Raw genomic sequence first — 20000 nt, 5'->3', positions numbered from 1 at the left:
TAGTCCTGTCTTGTTGTCTCCATTAGAGGACAGAAAGATGACATTAGTCCTGTAGTCTTGTCTCTATTAGAGGACAGAAAGATGACATTAGTCCTTAGTCCTGTAGTCTTGTCTCTATTAGAGGACAGAAAGATCATTAGTCCTGTAGTCTTGTCTCCATTAGAGGACAGAAAGATGACATTAGTCCTGTAGTCTTGTCTCCATTAGAGGACAGAAAGATGACATTAGTCCTGTCCCTCTTGTCTCCATTAGAGGACAGAAAGATGACATTAGTCCTGTAGTCTTGTCTCCATTAGAGGACAGAAAGATGACATTAGTCCTGTAGTCTTGTCTCTATTAGAGGACATACATTAGGACATTAGAGGACAGAAAAAGTCCTTCCTGATAGGTGGAGTCTGTGTCTCTCCATTAGAGGACAGAAAGATGACATTAGTCCTGGAGTCTTGTCTCCATTAGAGGACAGAAAGATGACATTAGTCCTGTAGTCTTGTCTCTAAAGATGACATTAGTCCTGTAGTCTTGTCTCTATTAGAGGACAGAAAGATGACATTAGTCCTGTAGTCTTGAGTCTTGTCCTCCGTTAGAGGACAGAACAGATGACATTAGTCCTGTAGTCTTGTCTCTATTAGAGGACAGAAAGATGACATTAGTCCTGAGTCTTGTCTCCATTAGAGGACAGAAAGATGACATTAGTCCTGGAGTCTTGTCTCTATTAGAGGACAGAAAGATGACATTAGTCCTGGAGTCTTGTCTCTATTAGAGGACAAAAGATGACATTAGTCCTGGAGTCTTGTCTCTCAGAAAGATGACAGAGGACAGAAAAAGATGACATTAGTCCTGGAGTCTGTTGACTTAGTCCTGAGTCTTGTCTCCATTAGAGGACAGAAAGATGACATTAGTCCTGTAGTCTTGTCTCCATTAGAGGACAGAAAGATGACATTAGTCCTGTAGTCTTGTCTCCATTAGAGGACAGAAAGATGACATTAGTCCTGTAGTCTTGTCTCCATTAGAGGACAGAAAGATGACATTAGTCCCGGAGTCTTGTCTCCATTAGAGGACAGAAAGATGACATTAGTCCTTAGTCCTGGAGTCTTGTCTCCATTAGAGGACAGAAAGATGACATTAGTCCTGGAGTCTTGTCTCCATTAGAGGACAGAAAGATGACATTAGTCCTGTAGTCCTCCATTAGGGAGTGACTTGTCTCTCATTAGAGGACAGAAAGATGACATTAGTCCCGGAGTCTTGTCTCCATTAGAGGACAGAAAGATGACATTAGTCCTGTAGTCTTGTCTCCTTAAATGACAGGACTTGTCTCTTTAGAGGACAGAAGACAGATGACATTCCTGGAGTCCATGGAGTCTTGTCTCTATTAGAGGACAGAAAGATGACATTAGTCCTGGAGTCTTGTCTCTCTATTAGAGGACAGAAAGATGACATTAGTCCTGGAGTCTTGTCTCCATTAGAGGACAGAAAGATGACATTAGTCCTGAGGACAGTCTTGTCTCCATTAGAGGACAGAAAGATGACATTAGTCCTGGAGTCTTGTCTCCATTAGAGGACAGAAAGATGACATTAGTCCTGGAGTCTTGTCTCCATTAGAGGACAGAAAGATGACATTAGTCCTGGAGTCTTGTCTCCATTAGAGGACAGAAAGATGACATTAGTCCTGGAGTCTTGTCTCCATTAGAGGACAGAAAGATGACATTAGTCCTGGAGTCTTGTCTCCATTAGAGGACAGAAAGATGACATTAGTCCTGGAGTCTTGTCTCCATTAGAGGACAGAAAGATGACATTAGTCCTGGAGTCTTGTCTCCATTAGAGGACAGAAAGATGACATTAGTCCTGGAGTCTTGTCTCCATTAGAGGACAGAAAGATGACATTAGTCCTGGAGTCTTGTCTCCATTAGAGGACAGAAAGATGACATTAGTCCTGGAGTCTTGTCTCCATTAGAGGACAGAAAGATGACATTAGTCCTGGAGTCTTGTCTCCATTAGAGGACAGAAAGATGACATTAGTCCTGGAGTCTTGTCTCCATTAGAGGACAGAAAGATGACATTAGTCCTGGAGTCTTGTCTCCATTAGTGGACAGAAAGATGACCCTGGAGTCTTTCCAATGTCCCTGTTCTCCCAGAAAGAGAATGAATGACAGAGCAGGATGAGCAGAGAGCAGAAATCATTCAGTGAAGAGCTTCAGACTTTATTTTCTGCTTGATAGCTTCTAGTTTCTCCAGCAGCTTCTGGTTCTGGAGATTAAAAAGTGGTCTTCCTCTCTTTCTAACAGGACCCATCAGAGACCAGACCCTGCTGGACCTGGACCTGAACCTGGACCCAGCTGAGTGTCTATGAAGAGTGACCGGTCCATGGAGACACCACTACTTTAAAGAAGGAGGTGACCTGTAAGGGACAGGCCAACTAAAATGGAGGAGAGGAGAAGGAAGAGGGGAAGACAGAAGGAAGGGGAGGAACATATTAAAATAAAGAGCCGAAGACTGAGGTGAGTTGTTGGGAAACCTCCAACAAACCAGAAGTAGTGTTGTCTCATTGGGTGTGTGGTCTTCTTGTAGAGGGTCATCCAGGTGAACTCTGGGATATCTATGGCCCTGTTTTCACCTGGTATTAAAATCTGATCTGAGGGATCAGATCACAAGTGGAAAGCTTTAGGTAGAGGTGTGAATCATTGAGATCTGACCAATCAGAGCACATGCTGAGGTAAAGGTGTCACGATTTCAATTTTAAATCGAAATTCAGTCACAATCTTGAATATTGAATAAAAAAATGGAATCGTCGATACTGCCACGTCCCCATGTTACGTCTGATCGGCTTGTCAAGCGGGAAAAAAACACACGTGTTGAAGTACTGCGAGTCAGTCGACCTCCCGTAACTCAGAAGTTACCATGGCAACTGCAGACCCATCGCCAGAACATGAGCCCCCTCTTTCACTCAAGTGTGTGGAAGTATTTTGGAGTAATGTTGACAGCACTGCTATGTGTGTGTACCATACTCTGTGTGTTTACCGTTGCACGTTAGCCTAGCAGCTAGCAGATTTTCCTTCTGCTTACAGCTTCATCCCAACAAAACCACACGGTCAGTTTTTTACCGCCTAAACAGAGCAGCTGATATGCTAAGCTGCTGTTCTGGCTCGATGGTGTTTTAACCCCAAACTTAGCCTTCCAGGCAGCGCTGCCTGGAAGACAACGTTGGGGGCTTCAAACACCAAATTGTGTGGTGCGAAGCGATCTCAGGATTGTCGGTAAACTTTTTTTTTTACTTTATTGACAAATTGTCAAGTTTCCAGTTGACTGAAGATATGGAATTGTTACATTATGTTGTTAATAAATGTTTTAAATTTGAATTTGTAATGTGGTACATTGCGAACAAAGGTCAGATATTATATAATATACAAGTCTAGTCTAAAAATAGCATAGCAACCTGTGCTTTAAAAATAAAAAAAGAGTAAAAATCAAGAATCAAATCGTGACCTTCGAATCTAAAATGTAATCAAATCGAGGATTTGGAGAATCGTGACACCCCTATTCTGAGGTGGTCTGACCCTTCTCGTATATCCCCGTCTGTCTGCTGCTCTGTGCCCCGCTGTTACCTGGGAAACGCACCCCACCGTGTACAATCACCTTTATTATTAGTTTCATAAAAACATCCCCAAATTCACCAGAATGTATTACTGTCAACTTTCCTTTTTTATGTCTCCTTTTGGTATTTGTTAGTCTCTCATTGCCAGATCACCACAAGTAAGCAGCAACCTGAGGTTATAAATGGTTTCATTTACTTTATACCATCAGCAACAAAACATTTGTTACAACTTTCATTTCTGGGATTGCTCCGTTTCGCCGGATGTCCCCCATCTTTGGCCAGATGTCCCCCATCTTTGGCCAGATGTCCCCATCTTTGGCCAGATGTCCCCATCTTTGGCCAGATGTCCCCTTTGGCCATCTTTGGCCAGATGTCCCCATCTTTGGCCGGATGTCCCCATCTTTGGCCAGATGTCCCCATCTTTGGCCATATATCTGTCCCTTTCCTCTGTCTCTGTGATGGCGTTCTAACCTCTGGTGGATTTGTGAGGACTATGGTTAACTGTGTGTCTGTCTGTCTGTCTGTCTGTCTGTCTAACTGCTCAACTGCTCCTCAGATCTCTGTGATCCAGACAGCTAGCTAGACTATCTGTCTGTCTGTCTGTCTAACAGTCTGTCTGTCTGTCTGTCTGTCTGTCTAACAGCTAGCTAGACTATCTGTCTGTCTGTCTGTCTGTCTGTCTGTCTGTCTAACAGCTAGACTATCTGTCTGTCTGTCTCTGTCTAACAGCTAGCTAGACTATCTGTCTGTCTGTCTGTCTGTCTGTCTAACAGCTAGCTAGACTATCTGTCTGTCTGTCTAACAGCTCTATCTGTCTGTCTGTCTGTCTGTCTGTCTAACAGCTAGCTAGACTATCTGTCTGTCTGTCTGTCTGTCTGTCTGTCTGTCTGTCTAACAGCTAGCTAGACTGTCTGTCTGTCTGTCTAACAGCTCTAACTGTCTGTCTGTCTGTCTGTCTAACAGCTAGCTAGACTATCTGTCTGTCTGTCTGTCTAACAGCTAGCTAGACTATCTGTCTGTCTGTCTGTCTAACAGCTAGCTAGACTATCTGTCTGTCTGTCTGTCTGTCTGTCTAACAGCTAGCTAGACTATCTGTCTGTCTGTCTGTCTGTCTGTCTGTCTGTCTGTCTGTCTGTCTGTCTGTCTGTCTGTCTGTCTAACAGCTAGCTAGACTATCTGTCCAATCAGTTTTCTGTTGCACGACTAAAACTACTTCTGAAGGTCCACATGTTCCACCAAAACCAGTTCCTTCCTGAGACTATTTAGCAGAGGCACCATGGCTCCGTTGGGAGCTTAGCCCCGCCCACGATGATTGTGATTGGTTTAGAGAAATGCCAATAAACCAGAGCATGTTTTACTCCCATCCAGGAATGCTGTGTGGACTAGTCAGACCTTCCTCCACAGAGCTGTGGAGGAGGGTCTGACTATAAGAGACTACTGAACATGACCCTCAATAAATGTGTATTTCTATCAGTACCAATCAGAGACCAGAACCTGCTGGACCTGGACCTGAATGTGAAACTGATCCTGAAGCTAAAACTGAACCTGAACCTGAACCCAGCTGTGTGTCCTTCAAGAGTGACCGGTCAAAAGGAAGTATGATTGACTTTCAAGGTCAACAACCCTCTGCTGAAAAGAGGTAAGCTGTTAATATTATAATATTACTGATTCATGTTTTAACTTTTATGTATCCAGAGAAGTTTTTGGAGTTTATTTTCAGCATCTTTCTTCTTCACATCCATTTATATTCTCACATCTGAAAGTTGTCCAGTTAAACCAGTCTTCAGCTCTTGACTTTAGGTAAATATTGGGTCTGGTTTGGTCCAGTATATTTTCTGGTGTTTTAGCTTTTTAACCCAGTTTTTTGTATATTTTATTGAACTTCTTTGTGTTAATCTTGTTTTAGTTACTGCTTGTATCTCCAGCTGTTTTTGTGTCTGAATAATAAAAAGTGAATTTCCAACCCTTAGTATTAATTTCGTCAGACGAGATGTTTCTCAACAACATTTTTTTCCATGACTAAGACGAGACGATAACGAAAATGCACCAATGTCCAAAAACGCTGACTAAGACTAAACTAACAGCATTATTGTTGACAAAAAAAGACTAGACTAAAATGTTTTGCATAAAATAAAAACTAATACTACTACATGAGATAGAATATTCAGCTGTTACGGCACCGGTGCCTTAATGACCATTATCTACCGGACAGAATAGCAACGCGGATTTCGGTTCTACTTAAATGCCTAAACGGACGTTAGAGGCAACCGAAACATCGCTGCATGTGACGCTAGTTAATACTACACTTAGCAGCAGGTAACATTAGCCTACCGTTAGCTATTTAACACTACACTTAGCAGAAGGTAACGTTAGCCTACCGTTAGCTAGTTAATACTACACTTGGCAGCAGGTAACGTTAGCCTACCGTTAGATAGTTAACACTACACTTGGCAGCAGGTAACGTTAGCCTACCGTTAGCTAGTTAACACTACACCTGACAGCAGGTAACGTTAGCCTACCGTTAGCTAGTTAACACTACACCTGACAGCAGGTAACGTTAGCCTACCGTTAGCTAGTTAACACTACACTTGGCAGCAGGTAACGTTAGCCTACCGTTAGCTAGTTAACACTACACCTGGCAGCAGGTAACGTTAGCCTACCGTTAGCTAGTTAACACTACACTTGGCAGCAGGTAACGTTAGCCTACCGTTAGCTAGTTAACACTACACTTGGCAGCAGGTAACGTTAGCCTACCGTTAGCTAGTTAACACTACACTTAAAAGGCTGGCAGCAGGTAACGTTTGCTACCGTTAGCTAAATAACACTACATGTTGCAGCAGGTAACGTTTTCCTACCAGGATCCATCTAAGTTAACACTACAACCTGGCAGCAGGTAACGTTCCTTCACCGTTACTGCTAAGTGAACACTACATTGGCAGCAGGGTCAACAACCCTCTGCTGAAAAGAGGTAACGTTTAATATTACCGTTATTAACACTGATTCATGCAGGTAACGTTAGCCTACCGTTAGCAGTTAACACTCACTTGGCAGCAGGTAACGTTAGCCTACCGTTAGCTAAATAACACTACACTTGGCAGCAAATAGCCTACCGTTGTTAAATAACACTACACTCAGCAGGTTTAGCTTTTTTAGCAGCTGGATATTTTATTGAAACACGGTTAAAAAGCTGACAGCTAAATGGTGTGAAAGTTTGTCTGTATTTCACTGTGTATGAAAATAACACAGATGTTGCATTCACTTGTTTTCTTACTTTCTGTGTAACAGGATCCATCAAAGACCAGACTCTGCTGAACCTGAACCCAGCTGTGTGTCCTTCAAGAGTCACCGGTCAAATGGACGTGATTGACTTTAAAGGTCAACAACCCTCTGCTGAAAAGAGGTAAGCTGTTAATAATTTTATCCAGAGAAGTTTTGAAATTTATGTTCAGCATCTTTCTTCTTCACATATATTTATATTCTCACATCTGAATGCTGTCCAGTAAGACCAGTCTTCAACTGTAGATCTCAATTTAATATTGCACCTGTTTTGGTCCAATATTATCTGGTGTTTTAGCCCCATTAAAAATCATTTTAAATCTCCCATAGCCATAGAGTAGGCTAAAATTCATGAATGGCAAAAATCTTCCAAAAGGTTCTTCTCCAACTGGGAATACCAGTGCCCCTTCCAGGGTAACTTCATCTGCACACCCCCTGAGAACCAGCAACCCTTGGTAAGTGTTTGTGTCACCTGGGTCAGGACACTATTGGCCATGAGAAGACTTCTGCCATTTGAGTCTCGACACTTAAGGCCAAGTTTCACTGAGTGGGTTCATGACCAGATTTTATTTCCCCCACGTCTCCTGACACAAATTGGTCAAAATGCAAAATTCTTCCCAAATGTTGGATGTGGGTTTGCCAGTTGGATGTCAAATCAGAAGTCAATAAGGGAAGCAAAAAATTGAACCCCCATCCAACAGTATCCTCATTCCAGGGGAGGTTCTCCTATACAAACAGGCCTAAGCTCTGCTTCCCCCTCCTGAGTCAGCTGATGGTTTACTAAAATCGTTTTAAGGCCAACAGAAGGTTTTTCACCGTTGACTCACCAAACTCCTTCTACCTACAAATTCAATTTTTTCAATTCAATTTTATTTATATAGCACGTTTAAAAACAACCTCAGTTGACCAAAGTGCTTAACATGCTCCAAAACGCAACAAAACAATAAACACAAACAAGGCACGATGTACAATACAAAATAACTGACAGTAGAAAAAGAATAAGGTCAATACTGTCAAGATATCAAAGCTCAACTTGAATTGAAAGCCAATGAAAAATAGTGGGTCTTAAGCATGGACTTGAATGTTTCAGTGGTCCGAGCTGTTCTTACATGAACAGGTAAACTATTCCAGAGGTTTGGAGCAGCCACTGAAAAGGCTCGCTCACCTTTGGTTCTTAACCTGGATCTGGGCACATCGAGGAGCATCTGATTGGACGACCTCAGTGCTCTGACTGGTGTGTGGACATGTAGGAGCTCTGATAAATAAGAAGAAATAAGACAACAATTAATACAATTTTAAATTCAATCCTGAAACAAACAGGAAGCCAGTGGAGCGTGGCCAAAACCGGTGTAATATGATCACGCTTTTTAGTCCCGGTTAAAAGTCGAGCTGCTGCGTTCTGGGCTAACTGTAACCGACGAAGGGATGACTGATCAAATCCAACATACAGTGAGTTACAGTAGTCTAAACGGGACATAATAAATGCATGCATGACTCTTTCAAAGTCTTTACGTAGCAGGTAAGGCTTGACCTTAGCCAAAAGTCTCAGCTGGAAGAAGCTAGTTTTAACAACAGAACTAATCTGTTTGTCAAATTTAAAAGCACTGTCAAAAATCACTCCCAGATTTCTGGTAAAAGGACGAATTTGGGAACCTAAAGTACCGAGAGTATCTACACAGGCACTGAAATGTTCAGCACGTCCAAATGTTTGCTTCCATGACCACAGAAGCTGCAGACCTCCTGGCATCATGATGCTAGTCTGCTGTTTCAGGAGTCCTTTAGGCCGACCATGTTGTAGCCCTTTCTGTTGATTCACAGTGGGATCAGTAGTACCACCAACAATTTAATGTCAGGGAAAACCATCTGATTCAATGTTGTAATCAACACTTTAAGTCAAATGACCTTTACCTTGTGTTTGTCTCTGTGTGGACAGACATGATGTGAGCTAATTCTTCCTGATTCCTCGACAGAGTGGACCAGGAGAGCTCAGAGGTTCCCAGTGGTCAGTCTGCCCAGCAGCATCAAACACACCTGGACTCCATATTTATGGTCTGTACATGTACAACAACTACTTTTACATCTATGCTATTTACAATTCTCTCCATGCTGCACTTTTCAGACCAGTGGGTTGTCAGTCTGTCCAACAAGTATCTGATGTTTGCTTCCATGATTTCAGTTTGATTGTGTCATTCATATAATCTTCTGTTCCAGCTGCTCGAGGAGAACATCGTCACTTTTGTGAAGAACGAGCTGAAGAAGATCCAGAAGGTTCTGAGTCCAGATTACCCAGAATGCTCAAAGAGTCAGAGGGAGGGTGAGGATGAAGAGCAGAGGAGGAGCAGAGAGGCATTTCTGAAGATCACACTGCACTTCCTGAAGAGAATGAAGCAGGACGACCTGGCTGACCATCTGCAGAGCAGTAAGAGGATTTCTCTAAAGATTTAACGTGCTGGACTAATGGGACGTTTAATACTGTCTCAAAGTATGTTCCTGTTTTCTTTACAAAATTAATTCATGATCTTTTTGTTATGTATTAATTCAGGAAGTCCATCAGGAGTTTGTAAGCGTAAACTCAAATCTAACCTAAACAAGAAGTTCCAGTGTGTGGTTGAGGGGATTGCTAAAGCAGGAAACCAAACCTTTCTGAATCAGATGTTCACAGAGATCTACATCACAAAGGGAGGGACTGCAGAGGTCAATGATGAACATGAGGTCAGACAGATTGAAACAGCATCCAGGAAACCAGACAGACTAGAAACAACAATCAGACAAGAAGACATCTTTAAAATCCCACCTGGAAGAGATAAACCAATCAGAACAGTGATGACAAAAGGAGTGGCTGGCATCGGGAAAACAGTCTTAACACAGAAGTTCACTCTGGACTGGGCTGAAGACAAAGCCAACCAGGACATCCAGTTCACATTTCCATTCACCTTCAGAGAGCTGAATGTGCTGAAAGAGAGAAAGTACAGCTTGGTGGAACTTGTTGATTACTTCTTTAGTGAAACCAAAGAAGCAGGAATCTGCAGGTTTGAAGAGTTCCCGGTTGTGTTCATCTTTGACGGTCTGGATGAGTGTCGACTTCCTCTGGACTTCCTCAACACTGAGATCCTGACTGATGTTACAGAGTCCTCCTCAGTGGATGTGCTGCTGACAAACCTCATCAGGGGGAATCTGCTTCCCTCTGCTCGCCTCTGGATAACCACACGACCTGCAGCAGCCAATCAGATCCCTCCTGGATGTGTTGACATGGTGACAGAGGTCAGAGGGTTCACTGACCCACAGAAGGAGGAGTACTTCAGGAAGAGATTCAGAGATGAGGAGCAGGCCAGCAGAATCATCTCCCACATCAAGACATCACGAAGCCTCCACATCATGTGTCACATCCCGGTATTCTGCTGGATCACTGCTACAGTTCTGGAGGACATGTTGAAGACCAGAGAGGGAGGAGAGATGCCCAAGACCCTGACTGAGATGTACATCCACTTCCTGGTGGTTCAGTCCAAAGTGAAGAACATCAAGTATGATGGAGGAGCTGAGACAGATCCACACTGGAGTCCAGAGAGCAGGAAGATGATGGAGTCTCTGGGAAAACTGGCTTTTGAGCAGCTGCAGAAAGGCAACCTGATCTTCTATGAATCAGACCTGACAGAGTGTGGCATCGACATCACAGCAGCCTCAGTGTACTCAGGAGTGTTCACACAGATCTTTAAAGAGGAGAGAGGACTGTACCAGGACAAGGTGTTCTGCTTCGTCCATCTGAGTGTGCAGGAGTTTCTGGCTGCTCTTCATGTCCATCTGACATTCACCAACTCTGGAGTCAACCTGCTGTCAGGAAAACAAACACCATCAACACAGATCTACCAGGGACTTACAATCCATAAACCTGCTGAGACACGTATCTACCAGGGACAAACAATCTACCCTCAACCAGCAGAGACAGACTTCTACCAGGGACAAACAATTTACCCTCAACCGGCACAGACACAGTTCTACCAGGGACAAACAATGTACCCTAAACCAGCAGAGACACTTTTCTACCAGGGACAAACAATGTACCCTAAACCAGCAGAGACACACTTCTACCAGGGACAAACAATGTACCCTGAACCAGCAGAGACACAGTTCTACCAGGGACAAACAATGTACCTCAACCAGCAGAGACAGTTTTCTACCAGGGACAAACAATTTACCCCCTAAACCAGCAGAGACACTTTTCTACCAGGGACAAACAATGTACCCTAAACCAGCAGAGACACACTTCTACCAGGGACAAACAATGTACCCTAAACCAGCAGAGACACACTTCTACCAGGGACAAACAATGTACCCTAAACCAGCAGAGACACACTTCTACCAGGGACAAACAATGTACCTTGAACCAGCAGAGACACACTTCTACCAGGGACAAACAATGTACCCTCAACCAGCAGAGACACTTTTCTACCAGGGACAAACAATGTACCCTAAACCAGCAGAGACACACACACGCTACCAGGGACAAACAATGTACCCTGAATCTGCAGAGACACAGTTCTACCAGAGTGCTGTGGACGAGGCCTTACAGAGTCTAAATGGACACCTGGACTTGTTCCTCCGCTTCCTCCTGGGTCTTTCACTGCAGACCAATCAGAATCTCCTACGAGGCCTGATGACACAGACAGGAAGTAGCTCAGTGACCAATCAGGAAACAGTCAAGTATATTAAGAAAAAGATCAGTGAGAATCAGTCTGCAGAGAGAAGCATCAATCTGTTCCACTGTCTGAATGAACTGAATGATCGTTCTCTAGTGGAGGAGATCCAACAGTCCCTGAGATCAGGAAGTCTCTCCACAGATGATCTGTCTCCTGCTCAGTGGTCAGCTCTGGTCTTCATCTTACTGTCATCAGAAGAAGATCTGGACGTGTTTGACCTGAAGAAATACTCTGCTTCAGAGGAGGCTCTTCTGAGGCTGCTGCCAGTGGTCAAAGCATCCAAAAAAGCTCTGTAAGTGTGATTTATTCATCAATAAATACTCTGATATCTTTCAACAGGAGTTAAATATAAATAACTTGTTTCCTTCCTGTTGTCTCTCCAGACTGGGTGGCTGTAATCTGTCAGAGAGAAGCTGTGAAGCTCTGTCTTCAGTTCTCAGCTCCCAGTCCTCTAGTCTGAGAGCGCTGGACCTTAGTAACAACAACCTGCAGGATTCAGGAGTGCAGCTGATCTCTGTTGGACTGAAGAGTCCACACTGCAAACTGGAGACTCTCAGGTCCGATCAAGTTACTGTTTTACTGTCTTTAATTTGAGATATTTCTCTAAACTTTAAGCTTCATTTAATTTAAACAGTCCTTCTCATCCTTCTCGGACCAAATTCATAAAATCTTTGAATGTTTCCAATGTATTTTTTTTATTTATTATCACACATCATGAAGCATGATATTTAAAGTGTGGCTGACTTCTAGAAATCCTTTATATTTTAATATCATGTGACTTTGTATCCTGATTCACTTGTTTAAATTAAAACAAAAAGGATTTTGTATTGGCTATCACCAAAAGACCAGACTGTTCATTTAAACTCAAATGTTATGTCTTCTTCATTTCCGTCCCAACAAAGCTCTTTAAGTGTGATTTATTCATCAATAAATACTCTATCTTTAATAACTTTCTTGAAACTTGATTTCGTTTCGTTCCTGTTGTCTCTCCAGACTGAGTGTCTGTAATCTGTCAGAGAGAAGCTGTGAAGCTCTGTCCTCAGTTCTCAGCTGCCTGTCCTCTAGTCTGAGAGAGCTGGACATCAGTAACAACAACCTGCAGGATTCAGGAGTGAAGCTGATCTCTGTTGGACTGAAGAGTCCACACTGCACACTGGAGACTCTCAGGTCAGGAATCATTAACCCATTCAACTGATGACCATTCAAACTCTGATTAACTTTAGTTGATTAAACAGCTAACATGTTTATTCTATATCTGGACCAAAATGTACCTGGACACCAAACAAACTTAAATCAAACACATGGCTCCACGTGTTGATCTGTGTGTTTGCAGTCTGTCGGGCTGTCTGATCTCAGAGGAAGGCTGTTCTTCTCTGGTCTCAGCTCTGAGCTCCAACCCCTCCCATCTGAGAGAGCTGGACCTGAGCTACAATCATCCAGGAGACTCGGGAGTGAAGCTACTGTCAGCGGGACTGGAGGATCCTCTCTGGAGACTGGACACTCTCAGGTACAAACACTGATGAACAAAAAGGAGATATTTATGTAGGAAGTTTTACAGGAGAACATCTCCAGGAACTAAAATGATAACTTCCTATCTGCCCGAGCTTGTCGTATATGACAAAAAATAGCGAAAAACAGCATCTCCGAATCATGTTTTTAATAATTTTACAGCAATAAGAGGTAGAGATTTACCGTCTTTTTCAGCTGAAAGCTAACACTCTGGCCGTCACAGGGGTGTCTTTGGGGTCTTTGTGGCCCCTACAGGAGGTTTTCTATCCTGCCTGGAACTTGCGCCTTTTTTCTGGGTCTTTGAGCAGTAAATCCAAAATCTTACTTCCAAGATTTATCCACTTTGTGTCCATAATTTATGAATTTTCGGCAGCTGATCACCACTAGTTCTGATGCTAACCATCCATTTTGTTTCTCATGATGCTTGTTTTTTTCTTGTAAACCAATGGAAGGCAGGTCCATCACACATTAGGCTCATATATGGCCGTCAATACATCAAAGGGACAACAAAGATTGTTTATTGTGAGGAGAGATCACTCTCAAAGTCAGAATAATAAGTTGTGACCAAAGATTGTCTATTACTTTTCTACAGAGAAGAAAGACATCATAATTTTGCGCTGGATGACTCCAAATATATAGGACAACTCTTTTAGACAACACAAATGCTTGTGTAGTATTGCTGTGTTTGTGGTATTGACATTATTATTTTGAGTATAATGTAAATATTTTGTCAACTGTAATTTATGTTTATTTTTTTCACTGTTTAACTCCCAAGATATATGAGAAGTGGTTTAGACAGGAGATAGGCTTAGCTTTTATTGCTGTGTGTGTGATATCAATTCATATCTGTGAGATTCAATTTCTGTTTTTATTATTTATTTTCTTTATGGTCTCAAAACCTTGTTTTTAAATTTAAGTGACCTCACTGCAGCACAAATATTCTAATAGCCCAGTTTGTCCTGAAAAAACTGATGTTTATACAGTACAGGCCAAAAGTTTGGACACCTTCTCATTCAATGCATTTCCTTTTTATTTTCATGACTATTTACATTGTAGATTCTCACTGAAGGCATCAAAACTATGAATGAACACATATATGAATTATGTACTTAACAAAAAGTGTGAAATAACTGAAAACATGTCTTATATTTTAGATTCTTCAAAGTAGCCACCCTTTGCTTTTTTGATAACTCTGCAAACCCTTGGTGTTCTCTCAATGAGCTTCATGAGGTAGTCACCTGAAATGGTTTTACCTTCACAGGTGTGCTTTGTCAGGGTTAATTAGAGGAATTTTTTCCCTTATTAATAAAAAAGCAAAGGGTGGCTACTTTGAAGAATCTAAAATATAAGACATGTTTTCAGTTATTTCACACTTTTTTGTTAAGTACATAATTCCATATATGAATATAAATAAGTAAATTAACCCAGGCCTACATTAGATCAGAGTGAAGCTGTGTGTGAGAGAGTGATGTAATGTGTTAGTAAAGTGAGAGATTGGGAGAAGGAATGTGTGTGTGTGTGTGTGTGTGTGTGTGTGTGTGCCCCCCCCATGTGTGTGTGTGTGTGTGTGTGTGTGTGTGTGTGTGTGTGTGTGTGTGTGTGTGTGTGTAATGCCCCCCCTGTGTGTGAGTGTGATGTAATGTGAAGTTATGTGAGAGTGATGTGTGTGTGTGTGTGAGAGAGTGAGTGTGTGAGTGAGAGAGAGAGAGAGAGAAAGAGAGACAGACAGACAGACAGACAGTGTGACAGACAGACAGACAGACAGACAGACAGACAGACAGACAGACAGACAGACAGACAGAGAGAGAGAGAGAGAGAGAGTGTGTGTGTGTGTCAAGAAAAACAAACTGTGTGTGGATAAAAACCGTGTGTGTGAGCCACAAAACGGAAAGTAAAAGGGAGAAGGATAGGGAGAAAAATTAGTGTGTGTTCCAACCATCTGTGTTTCATGTGTGTGTGTGTAAAGTGTGTGTGTGCGCCTGCGAGATGCTAGGGATGAGGAGTTTAGCATCATAACATCCAGCCTGGCTATTTAGATGAACAATTAGAACAACATCAGCACCCTGAGCATCAGTGTGGACAGACAGAGAACCACAGACCCCCCCACGGTCTCCCGACTCCGCAGGCGGCAGAGACCGTGTGTGTAGTGTGTTACCAGTTTGACAGCCTCTAAATGTAGCTCTATCTACTACTTTTACCACTTATTAAACACCCTGATTATTAGTGTACCCCGTGTGTGTTCCGTGTGTGTGTGACCCTCCTAAATAAATATAGTTTTCTGATGTGTGTGCCCAGCACCTCTGCTCTCCCCCCATGATAGGTTGCTTTTAAATCATGTGTGTTGTTGTATTAATATGTGTGCTCATGTTTATGACCAGAAACGGGAGTCTAAGCTTATCAAGTTGAGTGTAGGCTGTGTTCACGTGTGTATTTCACGTGCATATTTTAAAAGGAGCCTATATCTTTTGTCTTTTTCCGACAGTTCACTGCAGAGAATCGGTGAAGTATAGCTTTGTTGTTTTTAATAATTTTAGAACCATCCGTGTGATTAGCTAAATCACTTAGGCCCAGGGTTAAATTGGGCCGGGCCCCCGGGTGTCAGTGTGTGTGTGTTAGCCTGTGTGTTTGTCCGGATGTGCCTGCTTGCAGTCTGAATATGTCACATAAAATTTGATGAAAGTGATGCTTTTGTGTGTGTGATGTTTCTGACAATAAATGAAAGATTTTGAAATGGCATGTCTATTTTGTCTGTGTGTGATGAGATGAGAACAATCAGAACACGTGTGCAGACAATGTGTGTGTGTGTGTGTGTGTGTGTGTGTGTAGTAAAGAGAGAGATTGGGAGAAGGAAGTGTGTGTGTGTGTGTGTGTGTGTGTGTGTGTGTGTGTGTGTGTGTGTGTGTGTGTGTGTGTTAGTAAAGAGAGAGATTGGGAGAAGTGTGTGTGTGTGTGTGTGTGTGTGTGTGTGTGTGTGTGTGTGTGTGTGTGTGTGTGTGTGTGTGTGTGTGTGTGTGTGTGTGTGTGTGTGTGTGTGTGTGTGTGTGTGTGTGTGTGTGTGTGTGTGTGTGTGTGTGTGTGTGTGTGTGTGTGTGTGTGTGTGTGTGTGTGTGTGTGTGTGTGTGTAGTAGTAAAGAGAGAGATTGGGAGAAGAAGTGTGTGTGTGTGTGTGTGTGTGTGTGTGTTCTGCTGTTGTGTGTCACATGCTGCTCTGTCTCTTCATGAGGCTCATTATGTTTGGGAGAAGAATTGTGTGGGTGTGTTACATCATAACAAAATGTACAGGGTGTGTGTGTGTGTGTGTGTGTGTGTGTGTGTGTGTGTGTACGGGTCACTTCTTACATCATAACAAGGTGATACAGGGTGTGTGTGTGTGTGAGTGTGTGTGAGTGTGTGTGTTTGGCCCATTGTACGGGTCACTTCTTACATCATAACAAGGTGATACAGGGTGTGTGTGTGTGAGTGTGTGTGAGTGTGTGTGTTTGGCCCATTGTACGGGTCACTTCTTACATCATAACAAGGTGATACAGGGTGTGTGTGTGTGTGTGTGTGAGTGTGTGTGTTTGGCCCATTGTATGGGTCACTTCTTACATCATAACAAGGTAATATAATGTGTAATCAAGTGATGACTGATTAACAGTAATGTAAATGCAAGTATAAGCTCTTAACCTTGCAGTTTTTGTCATCATCATGTCATCATGTAAGACTCAATTTCTCCATTTCTTTGCACAAAACTCTCCAAAAAGTGCCATTTAACGGTTTATTTTATTTTTTTATTCCCGGGGGACCGGACCACCCCCTAGGGTGAGCCCCCCCCCATAACAAATCCCAATTTAACCCCTGCTTAGGCCTATTCACAAGATGTTATGTTTTTTTATTTGAACATTATATGTATGTTATAGTTTGTTGGTCTTACCAGTGAAGAATTAGTTTGCTGTGTAAGACAGAACGGGGTCATTCATATCAGACAATCGGACAGCGAGCAGGCATCTCTGCAACGCCTAAATCACCTAATTGTAGGTCTGCATATTTAATACGGGTTTTGTCACTACCAAATATAATAATTTCTGCAGATAATGTAATACAAAAATGATAAATAAATAAAGTAGGCTATACTTCTTTCTCTAAAATGTAAAGTGTGCAAATATACAAACATATAAACCATAAGATGATACTGATACTGATACAGATTTTAAGGTGGAAGAAGGCAGTTGTGATTTTGATGACATGCTTTTCGAAGAAGAGGTTGCTGTCCAAACTAACTCCTGATGGGGTGGATGTGTGAGGAGGGAGACAGAGTGGAGCTACAGATGGTGAAGCAAAAGTTGTGCGATGTATGCAAGAGGTATTTGGGACCGATGATGATCGTGTCTGATTTGTCTCAGTTAAGTTTGAGAAAGTTGGTTTGCATCCATGATTTAATTTCACTGAGGCCAATGGTCAAAGTGGAGGGAGTTGCCGTGGTGATGAATTTGGTGGAGATGTAGAGCTGAACAACATCGGTAATGGCGTTACATTGTCAGGTGTCATTACATATCAGGAAATTATGACATAGAATAAAATAGTTGCCATACATTAAGTTGTGCAGCTTAACTTTGAGAACTACATTTCCCGCTGAGAGTGAGCTGTATAGGCCTATACGTATATATAAGTTATAATCAACCTATTTTCATTCATATATTTGAAACAGCTCTGTTACACTAGGCTAGTAGATGTTGATCATCTGTTTCTCCGTGAAGGGGAGAGACAGTGAGAGAGAGTAAAAGAGGTGCTCAACAATCAGCTGGTTTTCCAAAGTCAGTTCTTTAGGCTGTATTTTCATAGATTTTAATCTGCTTTATTGCAATAAATTCTGTTGATTTTGTTCTGTGATAGTTTCAGTTTTGTCCTTTGTTTTATAGATATTTATAGAGTCACAATTAACATCACAAGAAATGGAGTTGGAGAAAGTGGTTTTGTTTTAAACTAAAGAAAAACCCACAGCTTACTTTTACTGTTTCTAAAAATGTAGATGCTGTGTGAGTTCTGAGAGGGGGGGGCTCCAAGATTTTGTGCCCAGGGGCCTCTGCATCCTAAATCTGTGCCTGCCCCCATGTGAGAGTGATGTAATGCCCCCCCATGTGAGAGTGATGTAATGCCCCCCCCATGTGAGAGTGATGTAATGCCCCCCCATGTGAGAGTGATGTAATGGCCCCCATGTGAGAGTGATGTAATGCCCCCCCTCATGTGAGAGTGATGTAATGCCCCCCCACTCATGTGAGAGTGATGTAATGCCCCCCCATGTGAGAGTGATGTAATGCCCCCCCCTCATGTGAGAGTGATGTAATGCCCCCATGTGAGAGTGATGTAATGCCCCCCCCTCACGTGAGAGTGATGTAATGCCCCCCCACGTGAGAGTGATGTAATGCCCCCCCCTCATGTGAGAGTGATGTAATGCCCCCCCATGTGAGAGTGATGTAATGCCCCCCCCTCATGTGATAGTGATGTAATGCCCCCCCCATGTGAGAGTGATGTAATGCACCCCCATGTGAGAGTGATGTAATGCCCCCCCATGTGAGAGTGATGTAATGCCCCCCTCATGTGAGAGTGATGTAATGCCCCCCATGTGAGAGTGATGTAATGCCCCCCCCTGTGAGAGTGATGTAATGCCCCCCCACTCATGTGAGAGTGATGTAATGCCCCCCATGTGAGAGTGATGTAATGCCCCCCTCATGTGAGAGTGATGTAATGCCCCCCATGTGAGAGTGATGTAATGCCCCCCCCATGTGAGAGTGATGTAATGCCCCCCCCGTGAGAGTGATGTAATGCCCCCCCCCATGTGAGAGTGATGTAATGCCCCCCCCATGTGATAGTGATGTAATGCCCCCCCTCATGTGAGAGTGATGTAATGCCCCCCATGTGAGAGTGATGTAATGCCCCCCATGTGAGAGTGATGTAATGCCCCCCCCCATGTGAGAGTGATGTAATGCCCCCCATGTGAGAGTGATGTAATGCCCCCTCATGTGAGAGTGATGTAATGCCCCCCCCACTCATGTGAGAGTGATGTAATGCCCCCCATGTGAGAGTGATGTAATGCCCCCCCCCCTCATGTGAGAGTGATGTAATGCCCCCCCATGTGAGAGTGATGTAATGCCCCCCCGTGAGAGAGTGATGTAATGCCCCCCACGTGAGAGTGATGTAATGCCCCCCCATGTGAGAGTGATGTAATGCCCCCCCCTCATGTGATAGTGATGTAATGCCCCCCCCTCATGTGAGAGTGATGTAATGCACCCCCATGTGAGAGTGATGTAATGCCCCCCCATGTGAGAGTGATGTAATGCCCCCCCTCATGTGATAGTGATGTAATGCCCCCCCCTCATGTGATAGTGATGTAATGCCCCCCCTCATGTGATAGTGATGTAATGCCCCCCCATGTGAGAGTGATGTAATGCCCCCCCCATGTGAGAGTGATGTAATGCCCCCCCATGTGAGAGTGATGTAATGCCCCCCCTTATGTGATAGTGATGTAATGCCCCCCCATGTGAGAGTGATGTAATGCCCCCCCCTCATGTGAGAGTGATGTAATGCCCCCCCCATGTGAGAGTGATGTAATGCCCCCCATGTGAGAGTGATGTGATGTAATGCCCCCCCCCATGTGAGAGTGATGTGATGTAATGCCCCCCCCATGTGAGAGTGATGTAATGCCCCCCATGTGAGAGTGATGTAATGCCCCCCCATGTGAGAGTGATGTAATGCCCCCCCCTCATGTGAGAGTGATGTAATGCCCCCCCACTCATGTGAGAGTGATGTAATGCCCCCCCATGTGAGAGTGATGTAATGCCCCCCCTCATGTGAGAGTGATGTAATGCCCCCCCCATGTGAGAGTGATGTAATGCCCCCCCTCACGTGAGAGTGATGTAATGCCCCCCCGTGTGAGTGATGTAATGCCCCCCCTC

At 43.4% G+C, this 20000-nt stretch overlaps 1 protein-coding gene across 1 annotated transcript in view; it reads left to right on the top strand.

Moving 5' to 3' along the window:
- The window catches only part of LOC114551242 (NLR family CARD domain-containing protein 3), a 314459-nt gene that overhangs the window by 1695 nt on the left and 292764 nt on the right, over nt 1-20000 (top strand). The window contains exons 3-5 of the mRNA XM_028572412.1: nt 2283-2495; nt 5064-5228; nt 8836-8914. Coding sequence (XP_028428213.1) covers nt 2419-2495; nt 5064-5228; nt 8836-8914 — 321 coding nt within the window. The 5' untranslated portion in view covers nt 2283-2418. The remainder of the gene's footprint in view (nt 1-2282; nt 2496-5063; nt 5229-8835; nt 8915-20000) is intronic.

Source organism: Perca flavescens, chromosome 24 (assembly GCF_004354835.1).
Source record: "Perca flavescens isolate YP-PL-M2 chromosome 24, PFLA_1.0, whole genome shotgun sequence".
Classification (NCBI taxonomy): domain Eukaryota; kingdom Metazoa; phylum Chordata; class Actinopteri; order Perciformes; family Percidae; genus Perca; species Perca flavescens.
The sequence above is the reverse complement of the archived record's forward strand: the minus strand, read 5'-3'. Positions and strand labels throughout refer to the sequence as shown.